This window comes from Pseudoliparis swirei, chromosome 22 (genome assembly GCF_029220125.1).
Source record: "Pseudoliparis swirei isolate HS2019 ecotype Mariana Trench chromosome 22, NWPU_hadal_v1, whole genome shotgun sequence".
Lineage (NCBI taxonomy): Eukaryota > Metazoa > Chordata > Actinopteri > Perciformes > Liparidae > Pseudoliparis > Pseudoliparis swirei.
Window position 1 is genome coordinate 15,511,453 of NC_079409.1, and position 24,205 is coordinate 15,535,657.

The following is a 24,205-nucleotide window of genomic DNA, read 5'->3' on the forward strand; positions in this document are numbered from 1 at the left end:
ATGAATCATCACATACCCTATGTACATATTACACCTCTGTTGGTTGTTTAACGCCCCGTCCAGGAAATATAATCCTGCCTGGCTTCCACTGGTTGATGAAATCGGGTTCTGCGGGAATATGCATTGTTTTTGTGTGTGTGTGTGTGTGTATGTGTGCGCACTGCCTGTGGTGGCACTGGTTAGTGGGCTACCACACCCATTGTCCACGGTAATTACAATGAGTCGAGCCATCTGTGTTGTAGAGGCCCAGACCAGGAGAAACCGGAGTGTGAGTGTCAGTGCTGAGTGGATGATGCTCTGCAGTTGCACCACTGGATAAAACAGTTTATAGAGTTTTTGACCTTCTTGAGCCACCATACATTATCTTAGTTGATCTCATTCTCATCGTCCATTCCTCGTTGGGATAACTCATCTATCACTTCACATGTGATAAAGAGTAAAGAGGATGGGGGGTGGGTAAGGCTTTCAATCTATAGAGGAGATACCAGGAGATGCTCACACCCACCCTACTGCAAATGGCCACATACACACAAACAGCCCAGTGACAAAATCTCCGCTCTCCTTTCATTCTCTCTGTCTTTCTCTGCGGAGCGTCTGTCTGTCACTCTGATTAGGAACGGACAGAGTCACATAAAGCACGGAGGGGATGAAAAAGGGCGGGATGGGAGATAGAGGGAGTTACAGATGATGTGGAACCAATAGGACAAGGCTCTTCTGTGATACACTCTAATTGTCAAACACATCATCAAGTTCACTCGCCAAGATCCAGCTGGGTCTAATTTAACGGCATAATGCATGAGACCCTTTTTTTCTTTTCTTTTTTTAAAAGAAATGTGATAAAGTAAGTGAAATGTATCTTTTCTTACTCTGCAGAACAAAATATCAAATATCAAACACATCCTGATCATTATGATCAGGCATGTACACAAAGAGTAAATATTTTCAAAGATGCAACTTTTTACAAAATATGTAAAGGTGTCTACCTGTGGTAAAGAGTTAGTAGAAAGAGGACATTCACATTCACATTCAACAAAGGTCTCTGCCCCCGGGAGCACTACGTACTGCTCTAAACACGACTGAAAGCAAACACACTGCAAAAGTGTTGTCTGTTAGACAATAAACTAAAACAACAACAACAACAACAGAGTACTATCCTGTAATGGATTGTGTCTTCTGCATTGGCCTTTTTATATTGAAAAACGTTTTCAATGTGATTGCTAAATTCCAATTAGATGTTGTATTCGCAAACATTTCTTTATAGTTTTATAAACAGAAATATTTTTTGTTGTGGCCAAAATAGATTAAAATGGGAAATAACACTGACAATGTTCTCACACCTTCAACTCCTGAGCGTGTAGCTCAATATAATAATGACCCGAGGAGAGAAAACGAGTGCGAGGCAGGCAAAGAGAGGCAGGCATGGAGAGGTGGCAGAGGATGGAGCGGGAGGAGGAAGAGAAGAGGTGTGAGAGTGACGGAAGGTGGACGGACGTATGGATGGATGAGTGGTAAAAGACGACTGGACGGAAAACAGCCGGAGTAGCAGCAAAGTAAAGAGGGAACGAGGGAGAGAAAACAGGAGAGGTGGATAAACAGACAGAGTGAGGGAGGAGGAGGAGGAGGACAGAGGGAGGGTGCTGAGTGAAGCACTGTGTTCATCAGTGTTCAGAATGTACTGTGCTGTCGATTTGTCTGTAAATGTCATCTCCTGCTTGAGTAACAATGGAGCTCACACACGAGGCAGAGGCAACATTATAAACACACACATCAAATATCAGAGAGGAGACGCCGCGCTTGTCCACCCGGCACTTAATCCCATCATCACTTTCCCCCCCTCTCTCTCTTAGCTGTTTGTCTTGTCCTCTCGTCTCTCACTCGGGGGACGCTGAAGAGCTCTTCACCTCAACCGGAAACAGGGAAATCAGAAAATGGGGGGCGTACAGGTCTACGGGGGATGCATGCCACAGCAACACACAGAGAAAGAGGGGAATAGTGCATCTGGTTCCCACGTCAGGTGTGTGCAGTGGGTTTCCTGCTTTGAAGAAGAAGAAGACAGGATAGCTGTTTCCCTGACTGAAGGTTCAGCATCCCATTTGGTTCTTCTCTCTGGGTCCAGTCTCTTATCAGGCGGAGCAGAGCACGTTTCCTGAGCCTGTCAGAGAATGGCCAGCGCAGGGAGGAGAAATCCTGTTTGTAAATCACCGTGCTGGGACGCCGCTGCTGTCAGAGGACTTTGTTTACTTAGTTTTACAACTGCTCTCTTATCCTGTTGACAAGGCGGCGGTGTGCATCGCTGATGTCCCAACAGGGTTATAACAAAAATAAAAACACACACGAAGCATCCACTGCACCAGGTGCCAATGTACGAGAAGGCAAAAGAGGAGATTCTCTTCACCTCCCATTGAGGCCTCATAGAGGCCGCACGTATCGATAACACGTGTACGCCTCCTATCAGAAGAACATCACAAGGAAGCAGACGTCCGGGTGTTCAAGGTGACAGGAAACGTGTCCGGGCATGACACCGCTCCATCAAACCAGTCATGCTGAACTTCTGATCAAGTGAAAGTTACATAACACATGAAAGCATGTCACGATGTAGACATGCACACGTGCTAAAGAACAGTCTGGTTAGTGTACATGTTTGTCTGTGTGTGTGTGTGTGTGTGTGTGTTTGCAAGTTAAAGTCCATGATACAGTTGGCTGCACCTTTGAAGAAAGAGGAAAAATGAGTTAGTGACATGAGAAACTGGCAAACAGGATGCAGGTTCATATTCAAATCAACCACAATATTTTGTGTTTTTTTTCGTTGTTTTTCTGTGAATTTGACATCAGATTTTTTTTAATTCTCCATATTAGAGTTTCACTCAATTACAATTGTAAAATGATGTGAAATTATTGTCTCTTGATACAATTTCTTGAAATAAAGAATGTCCATCTTCCAAATGTTTTAAAAGAAAGTTTAAAAAAAGGCTTATTCTTGTTTCCTATAGTTCCAATTACGGTTCAAGTACGTTGCACATTTGACGAGTTGAAAGGTGCATAACATTACCTATAGACATATAATAAAACAATAAAATAATAAAACAATAAACAAGACATAATTTAAACATACTTATCGGAAACAACAACCAGACAACAGTACTTTAAAACAAATATATATTATATCATAAAAGTGCCAAGTGGGGCAAAATAAGATGAGTATTATTCTTGTTTTCTTGAACACAGGCAAATTCAAAGAGGCTTTATTGGCACGAGCGTATTGAAAGACAATATTGACAAAGCCCAATCTACAAGTTGGTAGGAACAGGGAAAAGCACAGAAAGGTGTGTATATGTGTGGTTATACACCTGTGGCCTTCAAGTTTGGAGATGTGTGCTCACAACTGGGTCCAAATATCAACTTACAACAGTGAATCCAAACTTAGACCATAGTAAAGTTGGAACACATTCTTATTTTCATTATTGATCCACCTGTATACTTTATTTTTGTATTACTTAATATGTTGTTCTATAAAATGTCCCACCATAAAAAAAGGTGAAAAATGTCCATCACAATTTTCTGTCTCTGGCCTAAATAGGCGGTTGTCGCTAAAGAGACCGGCAACAGATGTTACCCGCTCTGTGTTTTAAATATAGATCTTGAATTCAGTTCAACAGCCTTTGCATATTGGACCATGATTGGCTTCCAAATTGGTTGTGATGCCATGATTGCCTCCAAATGCTTTCCTTTGAGCGGATGCATGTGAAAACAGCTTTTTAGATTCACAGCAACACACATTAACGCACAGTGAAGAACACACAAGTAACAACATGTACTTTTGAGGGGAGGTGGATTTAATATCCTGAATGCATAACTTGTTTTTAGTATAATTCTTGCATTTCATATTTTCAGATTTAATCACTGAGGCTTTCATATTTAATTTGCCAATGTAATAAGTGTAATTATCCTGATATGAAAGGGCCTAATTAGAGCCGTAACCCCCGACTGACGCAGATGGACACCGTGAGCCGAGCCGCTATCGCGCCTCTCTCGAATCGCAGGATTCGGATGTGACGTCACCACGGCAGCGCGCTGTGGCGGTCTCCAAGCAACGCCGCGTGCTGCAATGACGCCAGCCCAGGCCCCGGCTCGTGGTGAGTGGGCGTGCCTCGCCAAGTTAGCCCCCCCCCTCCTCCTCCTCCTCCTCCCCCCACACCCCGTCAGTGTGGGCGGGCCCCGATCAGAAGAGAGCGAGCGAAACACGACACCCGGAGGACGGAGAGACGCACGGGGGGAGGAGAGAGCAGCAGTGAACGGTGCGAGAGTGGAGGACTTAAAAAAAGTCCGTAAAGAAAGAGAGGTTCCTCTTTAACGTTAATTTCTGTCAAAGAACAAAGCTTTGCGGCGAAGAGATGTCAAACGGCGACGAGGATGCGGTTGAGAAGGTGTAAACAGCGAGCGGAGAGCTAGCGAAATAACTTGTTTAAAAGAAAGAAGGAAGAAAAAGAAAAAGGCTTTTCGGCTGTGGGTCGAGTCGGGGCGGTCGGTCGTTTTCCGCGACGCTGCCGCTGCTTGAGCAGAATTCAACGCTGGTAGTTACGGGACGAAGAAGCGGGGGCCAGCAGCGAGGTCTCGGGCGCGCGGACGGGGGGGGGGGGGGGGGGGGAGCAAAGCCACTCGGTCGGCAGAGAGCCGGGGAGACGGACCCGGGAAGAGAGAGAGAGAAAGAGCCGCTACAAAAAGTTTTCAGCGCATCTTCCTCACCTAGTTTTCCAGCTCGGGAACCAGAGGGGGGAGGAAGAGGAAGAGGCAGAGAGACTGACTTTTTTTTTTTCTCTACTTCTTTTCCACAAGCAACTTTTGTGGAATTCATCCCGTTCAGTGAACTTTCATCCGCCGGCTGTCGAGCGACGCGACACGCAGGAAGACATGAAAACACCTGGAGACAATGGTAAGTTATTGCGAGACTCTCGCTGCGAATGTGTAGCCACCATTGTGTGTCTCGTTTGCTCGCTGCGGTCGCGTCCCCGTCGGCGGAGCTCACAGGAACCGAGTCGCTGATTCACGAACACGCCGCGGAGTTTATCGTCGCGCGCTTCCAATCACAAAACCTGTTGATCTTATTCTTGGCTGTTCTCGGATCAGCGCCACGGTCCGTACGTTAGATAAGAGACACGGACACCTGGTGCGTGTTCAGTACTGTACTCCCGCTCAGGAGGAAGTGGTTAAACTACTGTAGAGTTGTTACGGCCACATCCTCCGTGACACACTTGACAACCTTCATTTCACCATCCGCCACCTCGGAGAGAACGGACTGGAAATCCTAGAGTGAGAGAGAAAGAGAGAGAGAGGGACGTGTTGATAAGTTACTGAGACTCTTCCTCTCCTGGTGGCGTTGAGGTGATTGGGTCTGGCCAGGTAGACACGCAGGGAGAGGATATTCACCCAGTTACTTGGCAAACATTTGTCAGGTACTTGGCCTGTCAGCATATTGAAGTGAGAGCCGGTGGGGGGGGGGGGGGGGTTCCAGTAGTCAGCTGAGGTCTGCGTCTTCCTGTCTAATTCCTGAAATGCTTGCATACGTTTGTTCTTACTCTCTTCTCATGAAGCCGATGCTTTCTTTTTTCAAAAGGAGGAAGTGGGAGTTTGATCATTTGTGCCAGTTATCCGTTCTGGGTGTCAGTAAACACACTGCCTGACATGAACCTTTCTTTTAACCTTTCTTTTAGTTTCAGAACTAACTATAAATACTGGATTAGTTTCAGAACTAACTGTAAATACTGGATTGGTATAAGTTAATTGGACTTTGTTTTAATCTCAGGAGAACCAGTGGATGACATCTGAAAGTGTATGACATTGGTGTGAAATCCACCGGCCGGTGTAAAACAAAATATACATAGTTGATTTTTTTTTTCCTTTGCTCGTGACTGACAAACTGTGTGGGACCCACTTGGGATGTTCCCCTCCCTTCCCCCACCCTGTCCCCTCCTGACTCCCGCTGCACCCAGCCTCAGCCCCTTAACCCTCCACATTCCTACACACACACACACACACACACACACACACACACACACACACACACACACACACACACTCCTTGCAGCAGCCCCAAGGAGGCTGCCATGACATCACACCACGTCCCACCACAAGTAGCCCTTTATTACAAGGAACTCAGCATTTGTGTGGCAGCAGATAGCTTAAACCCTTCAGGGAGGATAATAAAAATTGATTGTGCTTCGGTTACTGGTTTGATGTACGCGGTCGGTGTGTTTGTGTAGTAGGTTGGTTGTGTTTGCCTTCTATTGAGTAAAGATAAATAACATTAACTGGTCTTATTTACCATTTTACTTTATGGATAGGGACTTTGAGTCTTGACATTTGTTTTTGTATTAATGGATTTCGCAATCAATTTATAATGATTAGTGCTGAAAAAACAATTTCGGACTACTTTATTGAATATTTGTTTGGTTTGTTATAAGTCAGAATACAATCAAAAATCCTCCTGAAAATGTCCTTCACCCTAAAGTGACAGTTTTAAATCCTAAAATATACTGGATAATAATTATCCACAGTATACTTTAATTTAAGACGATGACACATTTTAAAAACTAGAACCGGCAGTTTTTGCTTGGGAAAATAACTATTCATCACTAGTCAAAATATATTATATATATAATAATAATATATCATTTATTTTCTGATCCTTTCAAATTGAAAAATAAATAAATGATGAAATTGGAAGAATTCCCTGGTGAATATCTAATTGATTAATCTTGTCAGCACCAGTTGGTAAACATAGAAACTCTGTCTGAAACTCATTATCTAACGACAGATCCGGTTTTATAACGGCACCTTTTATGGAACTGGTTGATCCGTGGAGCCGCCCTGATCGCTCTGATCTCCTGCAGTTGCAATTAGGACACGAGTTCTAACCTTTAACTTGTTTAGATCTCATAATTTAGAGTTTATATATTTCTTGAAGGCAGAAGCGTATAACAATGCCAGAATAAAGAATGTAATCATCTCTTCCTGGTCTGTTTGATGATGTCGGATTACGTCCCATACGGTAAGCTGCCTCTGAATGCAGCTTACCTCATTTCTCTCCATCACCGGACACTTCCCGTGCACTTCTGTTTTCCACACTCACTTCATTAGTCTGGAGACCTGATTGGACTTCTGCTGAGAGAGAGAATTGATTTGATGAAGCCGGAAGTGGCGGGGCTATAGCTGCATCTGCTGTTGCCGATTGTTGTTGGCTTTGTGATTTGATGTAATCGTTTTATTTTCTTTACATTTAATCATGTTTTCTTACCTGGTCCTTGTTAGTGTCTGATGTAGTTTGGGGCACAGCTGGGAGGTAAAGTATTGGGAGTTGGTGGAATGTAGTCTCTCGCCTTGCATAGACTTGCATACATCCACATTTTTGTTTCCCTCAAAAGCCGTGCGAATGATTGATTAAGCTCTAGTGATGACGAGGCCATGTATTTACAATAATAACTTGCCTCCTGTACGTCTCTCCCACTATAATGTTGTATCTGCACTCCTGCTACACACGCACTTTGCACTACTTTTGAGTTTCACTTGTTTTCTTCCATCCCTCACCAAGAGTTAAAATTTTTCTTCTGCCACCACTGTCGTTCTTTTCTCTCCCTTACGGGATAAGGACTGGTGTGTGTCTTTGTGTGATGGAATTGCATAGTGGGACCCCTGGCTCTGGAGTGGCTATTGTGTGTATGTGTGTGTGGAGTATGGGACAATGGTGGGAGTGGGGCAGCCCCTGGGGCTGATTGTGTGTGGACTTGTGGGGCCAGGGACCTCTCATTGTACTCATAATGGTGCGGAGTAGCTCATAGTTTGGTGGTGCCTTTGACAAGTGAAGAGACCGCACTTCTGTATGCGTGTGAAACGCAAGTGTGTGTGTGAGGGAGAGTGAAAGAAAGAGTGAGGTAAATGTGGACATCCCAGTCTATTTTTCATCAGTCATTCAACGACAGAGTTTAATGATGATTGTTTTGTGCTGCTTCCTCGGAGTGATTGACGTGCTTTTGAGCCAATTTACCATTTATTCTAGACACACAGGCACACACACAGATACACACACACTCAGTCTCACATGTAGTCCTGTCTTATGAAATGGCAGGGCAGGAGACAAAAGGGTAGCTTGTGAGCAAGAAATTGAGAGGGATAATTTCAGCTTTTCCCTGGGCGTGTTTGTGTGCGATTGCAAGCATATGCTTCTCAATCTCAACACACAACCACTGTAATGATAAGCGCAGTGATTAGCCTTATCTGTGAAAACTCCCTCGCTGTGCTGACCACAGCAAAACCACGACCAGCCATTATCCCAATACAGTTTTACAGCCTTGTTTATGAGACAGTGCCCTGCTTTGATCAGACTCAGACAACACGGTTCAAGCCTAAACTAGACGATGGTCCAGAACAGAACTGGGTATTCACTGTCAAATTGTGTCACAAATCAACCCTGATTCCTGTGGTGATCATATCAGCTATTTGGAATACTGCTAAAGCTGTTAAGCCAAACATACATTTGCTTACAAAGCGGTAGGCTGAAATCTTGAATGCAGCACTCAATATTTACACTGCGATAACACTTAATTAGATAGTGATGCTTTTAGTTGTAGTGTAATATTGAATTTTATGCTCGATAATCAAGCGATTGATTTTCTAACGGACAAACTGAGCGTTCCCGGCGCAGAGTCAGCATGGCTCCCGATTCGTAGTCACGACGGTTCTTCACACAAGTTTTGATATGGTCGTCTGCGATGCTAAGTTGACAAATGACTTCTGGTAGAAGGGCCTTCAGTTGTGGAAATGTCTGTATTTAGCCAGGAATGTGTCCAACGGGAACAATGTGCTCAGCCAGTCAACACTAATGGACCTCCCCACCATTCGTCCGTGCCGCCCTTGACCAGAGCGACCGCAACCAACAGGGCAGCGTTACCCTTTGGCAGCTCACCCCGGTGCTTCTAACCACTGTCCAGCACTGTTAGTGGCCTGTCACCCCCCCCCCCCCCTCCCCCGCCCCAGGGACCCACACATTCACCTCTGATCTGGCCACTGATTCCTCTAGATTAGTGTCTCCTCAGACCTGTTTGAGCTGCTTTGGTTGTGGTGTAAGACACTAAAGAGCTCCATTTACAATTTAACTTTTTGTGCGGATAACACAGCAGCAGAACTAAATGTATCCGGAGGTCATGTGTGTGTGTGTGTGTGTCTGTGATGCGAGTTGAGCCTAGTTTTACTGATCCCATTGGTTGCAGCCACTACATGACCCCGTATTGCCTGTTTTGGTTATTGGTCAGGGATGGTACGAGGGTGGGTCTGCATGTCTGGATGGTGTGGCCTGTTGACGGATAACGGCAACACTTGTGTACTAACATATGTGTAAGTACACTTACAGAGAACACACACACACACTCGCACACACTGCTGCTTTTTATTGGAATTCTTGGACCTCCCACATTCCTGCTTAGAAGGTTAATAGTTGCCGGCTGTGTTGCATTACACACGAGGGGAAAACAGTTACTATCTCCGCAAGCCTGTGACTTGCAAAGGCATGCATACATTCATATAGATTATTCAACATATTTGTAATACCTCCTAATCCCAATATGAATAACACTGATTTGAAAAATGCGTTCAGAATAAAGCCTACTATTTTAGGAGACGAGAAGTCACATTTTTAATTAAAACTAGCTGCTTTAAAATGCTTAGATACTCCACCGCACACACACACACAGGGTCTTTTTTCATATGGGTATCGAAATTCATGTGGAGAATGCAATGGGGTGTGTTGGTGTGCATGGATTGACCTGCGCTGTCCTGCAGCTGTTTGTGTTTGCGCTTGCATGTGTATTGTAATTTAATACGGGGAGTTTACAGAGCTGCATTGTTGTAGAGGTGACTCAGAGCGAGGCACAGAATGGCATGTTATTGTTAAAGAATATCAAGTGTGTGTGTATGAAGGAGACAGGGTTGTCTGGGTGGGCAGCTGTGCAAAGGTATCACTTGTGAACAAAGTGTGTACCTTGCTGCATGTGGGTGTGTATAACAGCTTTTTGGTTGTGCCGGCGCCATTGAAACTGATCTGAGTCTGATGACACACACACACATGAAGGTAACTATTCCTCTGATCCTTCCAGATGAGAGGTTTTATCTCGACTCCTCCCACTAGTATGACCCGTCCTTTAGGTTGGAGCCTGGAGTGTCACCTCTTTGCCGGATGGAGTATAATCGGGGTGTAATATGGCAAGATCATGACAGCACTTTGTCAGTCTTGAAGGTACTTCCTCCTTGATGCCTTTTCCCAATGCTCCACCTATAAACCACACCACAGCCAACCACCTGTCCTGGCTCGACGCACACACACACACACACACAGTAGTTCCTCGTAATCCTCTGCCGATGCCGCCCAACGGCGACCATTTTTGCCAATGGTATAGGATTTGGCCCGTGTTGTAATCTATACTCCTAATCGTCTAAGATTAACCCCAATAATACTGGCCATGCTGAGGCATCTTTACAGCAGGGATCTGTGGCGGCTAATGTACATTCCAGGTTGGATCGGGAAAACAAAAGGACGAGATCTTTTATCCATTCTGAATTCACATGTACCGACACATTTGACTCTCTTTCATAATGGCTTCTGTGCATTATGTTGGGAGTGTCTTTATTGCAACAGACCGTCAGTCAGTGTATGCGAGTGTTCGTCTGCACTAATTGTATGGTTTACTCATCTATTATTAATTATTGTATGTCCAATATTGACTCTTTGGAGTAGCAGTCTGAAAGGGAGAGTATTTTTTTAAACTTGCAGTGATGTCATATTTTCTCGTTGGTTGTTCGAACACCAGAAATGACCTCTTGTGACAGTGAACACGATTTTAAGTGGATTAGTGCGTGTGTGTCGTTAAGTGTATTAGTGCGAGAGAGCTCTGTCTGTCCCGGGCCTTCTGGTTCAGGTAGGTGCCTAACCCCTCTCTAACCTCTCAAGTCCAGTGCAGTCAGCAGACACTCCCTGCAGAAAGGCAGCAGTGTTTGAATAGTTCCTCTGGCTATTTTTATCTGGGAATCTGCCTCTGTGCCGGGAGCGGGGGTGCAGGGCAAATATCTAATCTAATTTCGGCCGATGGGAAGTCACCAAAAGGACTTCTGTGCCACATGCATGGTGTCGATATTTCGTGCGAGTGTCTTTGTGGCTGTCTGTCGGGGATTGAAACGCTGTCTGGCGCCAAGTTAAACTTTCTCTCTTGTCACCCTCCGCTTCTCCTTCTCCTCCTCCTCTCTCTCACTTCCCCCACTCCTCCCTCTTTTCTCTCCACCTCTCTCGCGCCTTCCCTCCACCCCATGTAAGGAATGCAAGATCACGTTTGGAGTTTTCTTTTCAACCGGTCTTTCCTCTTTCTCTCTCTGTGTTTCGCTGTGCTGGCTCTCCGTCTCTCGATCTTTACCTCGTTTCCCTCCCTCCCTCCCACCGTGTTCAGACCCGTTCTCTTTTCTACGCAAGTGCTCATTTTGAACTTTGAGCCAACTCATCACAGTCTGTGTATGCGAGTGGGAAAGTTATGTGCATTTGAGAGGCGGGGCTAGAGGTGGAAATGCCCTGGCGGAGGGAGAACGTGTGTCTGGGAACAAACTGTCCCGAATGGTTGTCATTGAAAAGATTGATTCTGTATACTTTAAGGAAATCTAAACTTATACACTTTGCATTATAGTTAACACCACCTTATTGGCAAGCTGGCAGCTCAGTGCACAGACAGATTGTGCCAATAACAACTGGACTGTTTGCTGTTGTGTACATGCAGACCCCGAATAATTGCAAGTCAAGTGTGCGTGTGTGTGTTTGTGTGAGTGAGATGGTGTTTTTATTTGGAACAGGCTCCTGTTTGATTGTGCACACACAGATGCACATGTCCCTGTAGGGGAGTGAAACCTTTTTAAGCATCGATTGACCCTCCCATCCCATCATCCCCTCCGCCCTCTCACTATCATTTCTGTGTCACCAATCTATGGACTAATACCCCAGTGGCAGCTCTTCTTCCATTAGCCTCCTCCTCCTCTTTCCTCCTCTCTCCTGCTCCATGTGCTTCATGTCACCCGACTCTGTCTCTTTCTTTCACTGGACACCCTGATTTACCAGCCGCCCTGACTCGATGACCAGACGCAGCGTGGTTGTCCGCCAACACGGCCCGATGAGTATAGAAAGCTGTAAGTAACTGTGAAAATGTGGCAGCAATAGGTGGTGGCTGGTGTTTACGTCCCCGTAGTCGACCTGAAAATTCAAAATACGAGCTGAAAGTCCGACTAGACCACACGGTATCGAGTGCAGGCTGGCCTGCATGTTCGTACATGTGTCCACACACACGCCCACACAGCCTGGAGCTCCTTCCAAGATGTGTGGTCATGGGCAGAATAAAGTGCGGTGGATTGCACTCGCAGCAGGACAAACATCTGACTCTATTTTTGCCCGATGGCCATCGTCCTCTTAAATGTTCATAAGACTTCCTTCCTCCGTGTGTTTGTGTGTCGGCCTGAGAGAAACTGAATAATGCATTGGATCATTGGAAAGGTATTTATAGGAAAGCACAGTGATTAAACTTCAATGATAAAACCGGCCATCAGTGCTGCGCATCATATAGCATATCCTCCTCAATGCAAACACACACACACACACACACACACACACACACACAGGCGGTATGCGCTCATCTCATCACTTATTTCCTTAGGAGATTGTCTCTAAGTGAGTGTGCCAGCCAGTCTTTGAGTATGTGCTATACCACTCTCCACTCTTTTAGTGCCTTGACCCAAACATATCAGATATCCTATTTCATTCAGCTTTATTTCCTCCATGTCAACACTATGATTGCAAAACTGATTCACCAAATATTCATGACCACGAAGCCTCTCATTTCACTGTACAGACGGTGCTCCAAGAGACAGTATAGTGCAATGTACTCCTACATATATTGAAATGTTTAATGTCTTTTGATTAGTTACAGCTAGGGATGGGTATCGTTAGGATTTTATCGATACCGATACCGATACCGGTATTGCTTATCGGTATCGGTATTTTTTTTTCGATTTTCTCGATACTTTTCATAATTTGCTCAAATTATAGACATGAATACACAGAAGTAACTGTATAATCTACATTAGCTTCTCAGAAGCAGACAAAATAAATATAATAATAACTTGGCTCTCTCCTATCATGCTTTTTCCTCAAACAGACTCTGGAAGGGGGTGGTAATTAGGGTTAAGGGCTGGTCATCTCCCTACAGTTGGAAAAAAATAGCAACAACATAAACTAGGGCTAACTTACCCTACAATTAGATAGCGACTATGCTAAGCCAGCAGCCACTAACCAAACGTACCTAAATGTCATTGTCCCTCGTTTAGCTATAGAGAATGGAGAGGCCGCTGTCTGGCGTTGTCTATGGGATTATTTGGGACATACATTAGAAGTTGCTTGATGTTCGAAGTTAATAATTGTAGAGTTATAAACAAAAACAATGTTACCTTCACGGTCGTGAGGGGGCAGCGCCGTCCCCACTTCGCCAGGTTGCACTGGAGGAGGAAGGCGTTGTTGTTGTGCTAATGCTAACATTAGCACTAGAAATATGCTGCACCGTTTGAGATTCACGAGTGGTCTCTTTGCAAATGCTTCATCAAGTTGCTTGTGTTTACCCCCAAGCAAAAAACTTGAGAAGATTGCACTGCACTTTGCTACTATCGCACTCAATTTTTAAACCACCCAGACCTTTGATCTTTCGCCGCCATGACTGCATGACTGCCACAGTCTACACAACACAAATCAAAACAATGATAAATGCTAGCCAATCAGAAACAGGGGGAGCGGGGACCAGAGGGGGGAATATACCGATAGCAGCACCGTATGTCCAGCCAGCGGCGGTAAAACCGACCGTCAAAAATCTTATCCGGTATTGACTTAGTGTACCTTCCTCGGTACGGTATCTAGTTACAGCCCATGTTTAAAGATTTCATCATGGAAAGATGTGCATTTTGTATCTGAGATGCTGGATGGATGCTATTGGATCGTTGATGAAGGAGAAAAGTTAACAATTTGCTGCCTTGGTTGGTGACGTCAGAGTTAAGCAGCTTGACCGTCCCCTGCTGTCCTCGTGTGCTCTAGCGGCTCGTAACAGTCGCCCTACCCTCGGTCACAATAGTTTTATCCACGTCCATTTTTAGAATCAGATGTGGCCCGGTGCATGCGGGTGGCTGCACACGCACATATAGGCCTATTGTACACACACAGTGGTTGTTGTTTTAGAGGATTGAAGCGTTTGATGAACAGAACAGTGAGCTGGATCCCCTGACCAGTCACAGGGGGAGAGAGGGAAGAAAAGCAGGGAAGAATGGATCAAGGGATTTACAAGGCATGAGGGGAAAGATGACGAGCGGACGAGGGACTACCGGGAATATGATGGAGGAAATGGACAAAAGGGACTTGAAAACAAATGAAGGAAAAGCTTTAAAATCCAGTAAAATGGAAATTCAAGCAAACTATTCAAATGTATTCCAAGTTAAAAGATAACAACAGGTCCAGGACACATCACAGATCCAGAAACACTTAAAGACATGGCAGCATAAATCCTGAGCAAGGAATCAGTTGAGGATCGAGTCAAACAGAGATTACATAGCACACTTTCTCTAACCTACTGTGCGGTTAATGTTGATACTTTGTTACTTTGGAAACGAGTACGACCATCTTTCACCTGTCTAAATATGTCAATCAAATTGGAACGCTCTTGACTGCAGGCTACAGAAATGTGATATCAGTGAGTTACCTTTGCCAATGCACACACTCGTACACACCCGGGTCGTTGTCGTCTCACTCGTACACACCGCCCCGCTTCTTATACACCGCTCTTCCTCCAGCTGGCCCTCAGCTAGTATCCTCGCCGTTTGTATGCGGGTGTTGTGTAAGTAGGGTTATTGTGTTCATCTGGCCCAAGTATCAGCTGCGGTCTGTGCAAAGGTACACTCTCTCCCTGAGGTTAGTCGCGAGAGGAGACAAGAGTGTAGAGGTGTGTGTGGGAACGTGGGATTTGTGCGCGCATGTGTGACTCATTGATGTCGGCGATGTGAATGTATAAGCTTGTGTCTGTGTCATTTAGGGTTGGGCAATAGGTCACAAAACATTTCCCACAATCATGCTTTTATCTGCAGTGGCCAATATTTGGCTCACTGCAAGGTTGAATTTCATTGTTGGAGTCAGAAGAACTCCGACTATGGAGCGACCACCAACGTCCACTTTTCCAGTGTATTCCAATGGATTGACGTAAATGGTGACCTGGTTTAAAAATCCAAACTCTCCCACAACTTGTTCAGTACAATCCAAGTTTCGTTTATCCAGTTGTATGCTCAGTACTTCCAAAAGACACGCATCAAACTATTTAATAGGCGTCTGCCACGACCGTCTCAGGCTCGGCATGCACGCTGCAAGTCGGTGCATGAGACGGTCGTGGAGGCGTTTGAGAAAAACAAGTTTTCTCCACAAATCCAAGGCACACAATGACGAGTCATTGATGTACAAATGGTCTTTTTGTGGGTGAAGTATTCCTTTAAGTTGTTTGCGATAACCACATTTATGTGGCAAATTGAGTGATCTGGTTAATACGCAGAACTGGTACGATGGAATAAGGGAAAAGGAAAATGCAGAAAAAATATATTAATGCCGCTTGTTCACATTGATGGATATTTTTAATCTTCCACAAATGTTATCCAATTAAAAGTCAAATTGACATTGACTCCATAATGTAACTCGGATAACACAATTTAGATTTTAAATTGACCATGATTTAAAGTATTTCCTGAATCGTACTGCAATATAATCAATACGGGTGTATTGTGAATGCACCGAGTCTGATCTATAGTCTTGTGTGTGTGTGTGTGCGTGTGTGTGTCATCAAACGGGTAACGAGATGGTGTAACTGGAAGCGGTGCAGCTCTCACTTCTCGGGGAACCCCCGTGCTACTTTACACCTCGGGTGGATGAGCCGAGCCCTTTTGAATCAGGACAATAGTTTTGAATGAATGCTGTCAGTCTGTATAATGCATGTGTTCACGTCTTTGTACGAGAAATGTAACTGAGATGTAGCACCATTGCATGTTCACGCACATGTGCACACACACACACACACACACACACACACACACACACACACACACACACACACACACACACACACACACACACACGTGTTTCATGTTGTCAGTTCCACTGAGCTGAGGTAATCGGCGTCTGTACACTCGGCTCTTACATAACAGCATTAGGCAGTACACTGACTGAGGGGAGAAAGTTCATTGGTCTCTCTCTCTCTCTCTCTCTCTCTCTCTCTCTCTCTCTCTCTCTGCGCCAGTATGTTATCACTGTGGACTTTACTTCCGCATCATTCATTAATTTCTGTCTTTTTTCACTTCCTTTCTTCTTTTTTGTCTCATGACTAGAGAATAACATCAGAAGTAGGATCCTGTAGCAATATGCTAAATAGATACGATGGATATAGTTTTGAAGCATAATAAGTAGAGTTTGGTTCCCCAGTCGGCAACAAGTGATGAAAGGTGCACATGTGTCTTTAGCATCCTGGGTCTTAGTCCAACACACGTCCTGTGTCTTGTACTCTCCATCGGCCGTTCCTGTCCTCGTCTTAATTGAACTGTGACAATGAACTTTGTCTATAAAATTAAAAAAATTGGAAAAAACAAGAACCGTCAGATTTCCACAGTACAGGATGGTGTCCAATATTGAAGTTTTTCGTGATATAAAACAAAAGAATTAGGGGAAACTGAAACTATTAATTGCCTCCTATTCTTCGTTAGTCCTCTATTCAAACACACTGTAGACAATGTTAGTCTTAGGATTCCTCCGTCTCCGGTGTAACTCGACATCAGATGGTTTGGTGTCATGGTCATGTGTCCAGTATGGATCGCTAATTAATTCCATTGTGTTAACAAAGGGAACCACAATCGATTCATTCACTGCCGGGGCAACAGGCAGAGGATCAGAGTGACGGTGCGTTTGCCCATAAACACCACGCTCGCCACAGCCTCTCGTTTGTGTTGCCACGGAGCGGATGAAGATGCTACAAGAGACTGACCTGCAACTGTGGAGTCTAGTTCTCTGTGTCCGGTGCAAAGGATGTGAGAGAGGGAAGACGACTGGTCAGTGCAGAGCAGCTGTGTGTTGACTACCTCATCAGCTGCAAATGCTGCGATGGATGACTGCCACCATAGTCACAGCAAGGGACACACAGCAGCTGACTTTTGTGCGGTCAACTTCTTTAAGGCCTCCCATCACACACCTCCGTATCTCTTCTTCTCCCTTGTTCTTCATTTCAGTAGTTTGCCCTCTCTCATGTTACACCATCATCAACGCCATCATCATCGTCAGTCTCTCTCTCTCTCTCGCTCATCCTCCCTCTCTTGGGGTCTTGCGTAACATCCAGCTTTATTTGCTCCAGCTGAGGATTCTAATCTCTCCCACGAGGCAAAACGCAAGAGCCGAGCAGGAGAGAAGAGGAGCCGAGCGAGTCGACCTTTCTAACCTGCCCGTGTGCGCTGCTTCGTTAACTCGATCACTCCCCCAATTATTGAGATCTGGAGCATGGCTTTGTTTACAGTCGGCACTAACACACTGTTAAACTGTGTGTGTATGTATATATATATGTTTATGAATTTTTATATTTTGCTGTTTATGCCTTCTATCATGTGACGTGTGTGCTGGTCCCGCCTCCCTGCTGCAGCGCTGAAGGTGCGCGGTCTCTTGGCCGCCCCGTGCTAACTGGGGGATAAGTGATTATCTACACAGCCCGCAGGAGGAGCACGCACACACAGACGTGCACATACACACACTTTGGGAAACCATGACGATGTGCACATTCCATCATTGTGGCCAAATGTGCTCATATCAGTGGGAACCTGTGCTGACCTGGCTCCGGTCCATGAAGACATAGGGTCACCATAATAAATACGCAGGTTTGCGTGTGTGTGTGCGTGTCTTGCAACTGCAAATACTCCACGCAGAGCAATGTTCATTCAAGCAAATGTCCCCTCTCTGATTTCTCTCATGTACACAGAGGCACAACGAGCGTAGGCTGTGCGAGGTGCATGTTGCGTAAGACCGACCAACACGACTTATCCAGCTTTAGGAGACGCGCTTAAGAAGCTGACCAAGTCGGGTGAGGGTCAGAGGAGCTGGAAAATGAGGACGCAGAGCGGACGCAAGAAAAGAGCAAGAGCACAGGAACAGGGCTCGATGGAAAAGCGAAGGAACGGAGTGACGGGTGAGGAGGAGAGGAGGAGAGGAGGACGTGGTGACAGGCGGTGACTCTGCATGTGTCGCTTGTCTTGTTACGACAGGATGAACACAAACACATAACCACGCTGTGCTCTGCCCTCCGAGTCCCCATCGCAGCCCACTGTCATGCACATTGTGTGTGTGTGTGTGTGTGTTGAGATTCTCTCTGTCCACTCGGGACAAAAGACGACCGTGTCTCTCCGCACAAGTCTTTGTTTGTTTAGCGGACGCATGCTGACTTCCGCAGACGTGAACCTGATATTTTTTATATCGGTGTTCAACACGACACAAATGCTGAATGTTGATTTCCCTGAGCCAGCGTGTGCTGTTGCCAGTCCGATGACTCACCACTGTAAACACCACTCACAGCAGGTTTTAATGAGCCGGTTACCGAAGTTAAGAACTAAGCTTTCACGGAAGGTGCTGGTGAAAAATACACTAAGTTCTTCGAAATAGTATAAACACCATAATTTCTGGCACACTTTGGTTTCAATTCTTATGAAGAAGATATTTAAACTCCTGCATTGCCTTCTTTAATCCTGCTTGTTGTGAGCGCATCACATTCCTTTACTTTGACCTCTCCTGCGGTCAGCATGTCAAAACCATAGGTTGGTCCTCTCTCTCTGTTCCTTTTTGTTTCAAACTACAAATGATTCCCATTTGTATGATTTGTGTTCATTAAAGAGAGCACCGTTTCCAAGCACTCTGCCTTCACATTTGTCTGAGCTTTTTGGGGCAAATTGAGCCAAATTATGGTGTTTAGCTTCTTTTCCCCTTCGCGTTCTCTTTACTTGTGGAGGCAGCTTGTTGCTCTCGTGGTTCACCACTGTCAAGTAAATGTAGAAGAAACACTTTAAATCCAAATGACTGTATATTAGTCGTGATAAACGTTTGTTCTGGTTGTGACAGTGACCCTGTCTTTATCCCGGTTGTTTTATACCTGGTCTTTTATTTATTTCTCAACTCTCATTGCCCTGCTTCTCCTTTCTTCTCTCTCCCTTTTGACCTTTTTCTCTCTACCCCCCCCACACACACACACACACACAGAAACCTCTTAAAGTATGACTAGCAGATGTGGACAGAGAATTTCCCTTCATCTAAAATTAGCCGAGATGGAAGAATGGCAGGAAAGCGCACAGGGTCGGACGCACAAACAGGGGGGGTAAGGGGGGTGGGGATGGGGCAGTGATGGAGAAATAGACGATAAGTGGAGGAAGGAATAGGTTGATGGGACTCGGTGAAGTAGTGTGTATTTTTGGTGCTGTACACACACATTGCTGACGCACATGAACCACTTAAGATGCAAAGTGTACCACTGACTGGTACTTAAAGCGTGCTTGTATTGCTGCGTAATGCACTGTGTTAAGTATTGTTGCGGACCGGTGAGAAACACATTCAAGAAGCAGTCGAGGTAATCAGATATGTCGATTTAGAGGAACGGCATATTGGTTTGAAGCGTCGAAGCAGACCCGTTGGCTTCATCCTTACCATGATGCAATGCGGCTGCCCGTCTTTTACATGTATTTTGTAATGACCCATCAAGTAGCACTCTGGAAGCTGGATGTTGTACACAGCTCCAACGCTGCTCCCCCCCAAGCAGCAGGAAGGTGTTAAGGACAACACTGCCGGTTGGCAAGCTGCTGATGTCCCCTGTTCACGCGTCACCCAAGGGCCGTGTTCAGAATACCCGGCCAGAGGCCCTCTGCTTCACCCTGAAGTTCAGTTTAGGTCTCCCCTGACGATCGCAAGGGAGTGCATGTGTTGGATGGGAGCGCGTTCACTTGGTCAACAAGTGATACTTGTGTGGCTTTCATTAGAGTCACCTCCACTTTTCAGAAAGCACGCTGCGTTACAGCGCGTGTGTCCATGTTTGTCCCGTAGAGCTCAGTTCAAGCACCGTGTGAATAAAAGCCAGCATCATCAGCACAGCATCACATCGCGACCAGAGAAAAACACGATTCCCCGGGGCTAGCCACCAATTCCACTCTTGCATCTAGCCTGAACAACAGCGTGCAGCTCATAACAAGAAGCACACACACGCATGTATTACAGTCACAGGCTCCCCTCGGAGCTTTGGACTCCGTGATCGTGATGTTTTATTTGTCTGTGGCTGCTGTGTATTCAGGATTTGAAAGGTAGGTCCAGCTGAAGAAGTCAAATCAAACGAATGAAGAGTGAAATATAAAAGCGCACATAGTTAAGAGGAGTAATGTAATTATTTCGGTCTAAATATAGCTTAATTCGGCCTTTTTGTTGCTCACTTTACACACTGGAATCTTTTTCACAGCATTATTCCGTGGCGTTGCGTTCCACATGCAAGTTTGACCCCGGGATGTTTATTTATGTCTCAAGGGAGGCGTACGCCCCATGCAGGGCGACTGTGGATCAGTGGTCATTCAGAGGATCGGCGGCTCGATCCCCTCCCGAGTCGATGTGTCCTTGAGCAAGACACTTAACCCTGAAGCTGTGACTACGGTGTAAGTCACTTTGTATAGAAGCGTCAGCTAAATGAAATGTAAAAAAACTCATTTTGAATGTGAATGCACATACCAACATGTCATCATCCATAACCCGTGTTGTTGCTTTATGCATGTTGTGGAAGTCAGCAAACTCAACGTAAACACATTTTACCGTGATTTCATTACATTAAACTAATAAAAAGGATTCCAAAATTACTACGAATGGATGCAGATTCATTAAAAAGTCTGAATTCCTGCGTTGGCAGGTCTGTTCCCAAGACAGCAAACGTATAACCTTTAAAATGCTTGTTTTGTGAATGGAGTTTGGATCAATCAGTGCAAGACAACGCTAGCACTGTAAACTCCATCAACACTCAAAATAACGTCATCTCAGCATAAATACTGCATTGAAATGATTTTCTATACCCTATGAGTTCTATATTTATACACGTTTCCTCTAGTCTTCTGCAAGAACCGGGGCACCGATGGCTACAATATCCATTTCTGATTCAACGTCAGCTCGTCAGTGGCTACACACGGACTTCAAATAGTCTTTTGTGACAGTCACACAAATATCTTGCTCTTATTCAAATATTTAAATATGCCTCTAATTGCGTCTTTGCACTCGGGGCTAACGGGACTTTGACTGGGCCGTCTGTGTATACGGCCCATTAATAAATCATCGTTTTGGTTCGGTACTTTTCCAACTGTCAACAGACTTGAGAACAAACTGTCAACAGATGAGTACCATGCTCATCAGTCTGATGGATACGACAGTTTGCATTAATTTAGAAACCAGGGCCACATTATACGTGTCATTGCTTTGAATGTTTTGCTTTTTTCAGTCGGTTATTTAAAAAAATGGAGCTGTTCTTGTTGCACGACTCCAAGAGGAGATTTGAATAGTTTCAGCTTCTCTTGCTCTGCACTTTGCACGTGACGGACCATGTCATGGGTTGCATGCTTCGTGTCCCTAAAGCCCCTTCCCACAACACCCACCGACATCTGGCTTTTGTCTTCGGTGGGAAAGGTTACAATCGGCATCCATTCCCTGGAGAAATGACTCTGCAGTGGCTCCAGGTATTCAGCGTCTCCAGCTCCAATCGGCACTGATGGAAACACGACACCCAGAGGGGAACGCTCCTTTTCGACCCCTTTTCCGGTGCAATGCTAGCGCGATGCACCTTAAAGTAAATATATAGTAAATCAAATCAACAGGTTTGTATCCCCACGAATAGTTTGTGATTGTATTCTCACAAACTCTCCCCGTGAGCAGACGACTGCTTTTAATTTGAAGGTATCTCGTATTGGTGCGCACGTGAAAGCTCTTAGTCAGTTCAGTGTGGACATGTGAAACTCTTGATAAGAAGAGGTCCTTATTAAATGACTAATCTTTTTGTGGAACAAGTTCACATTACTATGGTTGTCGCAATTAATTTTTTTATTAAGAAATAAGATGCTGCCTTTGCCTCAGGACCAGTAAAGCGGAGCATTCAGAGTACAATAGACAGAGCAGTCTAATGTGAATATGCATCAGCATATAGGTGACATCTCCATCAGGTATAGATTAATATATAAGCAGAATAACGGTGGTCCCAGATCGGCTCTGTGTCTTTTTGGGGGGAAGTGGAAGTTATGCCTCAGCCTAATTAAACGAATGTAATCTGCTCCATCAAAATAATGCTTTATTCAGTTATTTTATTTAGAATGCTAATTATGAATCCCCACCGGGACCGAGTAATGACCATTATTCGATGTTAACCTGCCTTATGAGAGGACCCCATGATTCAACCGCTGCTGAAACATTACTCGATTTATATGCAACAATTCCGTTGGTTTGTAGTCACGGCTCTAGGGACCGCTTCACTAATTTCTGCTGTTTTACAGCCTGAAGAACAGATGAAATGTACAAAATGATACCTGTTCATGAGTCTCTAACATGGTATTGACACATAAACACAAAGTCAAAATCCGATGTGTAGTCTAGAGATCGAGTTTGATCTCTCACTGACGAGCAGAGATGCACAGCCGGATCTGATTTGAAGGCCACCGGCGTAAAGATCAGGCGTCTCGCTGCTCCGTCTCTCACTCGCCATCGTGAGTCCCGGAGAAGTTGATCCCCTGTGGAATGCGTCTGCTCCGGACCCGAGACAGCCGGCCTCTGTGGGCCGTCTGCTGCGTCGTTTCACAACACCGTTTATTTCTTGATGTTGTGGGATGCGGAGGGGCAATAGAATCAGGATAAAGGTTCTCGCCGTCAGAGAGAGAGAGAGAGAGGCCTCGCGGAGTGTTTTTGACGTGCGCCGTGTTATTCTCCTCCAACTCTGTTTGACGCAGGCGGCCTTGGTGCCAGCTTGTTGCAGGACCGCTGGGTTGGTTTACACTGGAGCCTTGTTTGCCTTGAGCAGCCCTCGCGTTCGGAGAGGGTGGAAAAGTTTGTCTTGTTCCTAGCCAAGGCTCGTGGGCACACACACACACACACACACACACACTCTGCCATGTAGTGCAGATCTCTGTCTCCTGACGACTACCTGTTGCTGGCAGAGTCTGCCTCCCACTCCTTTCTCCCTGCGTCTCTCCATCTCGCCCTTCTCTTCCCTTCTTCTAATACCTGGTCTATTGAGTCTGTGTTCCAGGCTTCAAGGGATTAATCGCCGTTTATGCTTTATTTTTTTGTTCTGTTCGTTTCTGGGCTGTTATTTTTTAGGCCTTAAGTGTCTGGTTGCTAGGTGACAGTGTGATAAAGAGAGAGAGAATAAATGAAGGAGAGTTTGCGATGTGAAGGCTGAATTACAAAATCATTCACGCACTGAGTCAGCACACACACACACACACACACACACACACACAGTCTGAAGCTGGTATTGTGGACTTGTTCTTCTGGTTCTTTGTGTCTTTTCATCGCGTCTGAGCTGTTTGTGTTTGTCGCTGTCATTTATGTTTAGAGCTTCTGGCTCATCTTCAGTACCTGCTGTCATGTTCACAGCTAAGTGAGAAGTTGCACATGGCCTGAGTTCATACTTATTCGTTTGAAAGAGTCGACTCCAAATTATTGTACTTTTACATTTGTTTTGACAATGAAATCACAATCTCTGAGGAGTAGATTGAGCGAGCTATGTTGAACTATCTTGCCTCTATCTCCTGTTTTGGTTTCTAATCTTGTCAGTTTTGTGCGTATATATGAAATGACATCCACAGACACACACACAGGAAACAGATTTGTTGTTGTGGTGCATAACAGTTGCTGACATCCTGTCCCACTCGAGTACCACATTCCAGGAAACTACCTCCCAAAAGTGACACCTATCTCTTCCTCGCACATGCGCACCTGACACGTATATGGTTTGATTATGCCACATCTAATTTACTCCTGTGTGGCAAAGTCACCCTTTGACCTTTTGACCCCTGGACCTTACAAACACAC

General features: G+C 45.2%; 1 protein-coding gene across 1 annotated transcript in view; it reads left to right on the forward strand.

Moving 5' to 3' along the window:
* Window positions 1–4,301: 4,301 nt before the first annotated feature.
* The window catches only part of erfl3 (Ets2 repressor factor like 3), a 46,815-nt gene continuing 26,911 nt past the window's right edge, over window positions 4,302–24,205 (forward strand). The window contains exon 1 of the mRNA XM_056445066.1: window positions 4,302–4,930. Within this exon, the coding sequence (XP_056301041.1) occupies window positions 4,909–4,930 (22 nt within the window). The 5' untranslated portion in view covers window positions 4,302–4,908. The remainder of the gene's footprint in view (window positions 4,931–24,205) is intronic.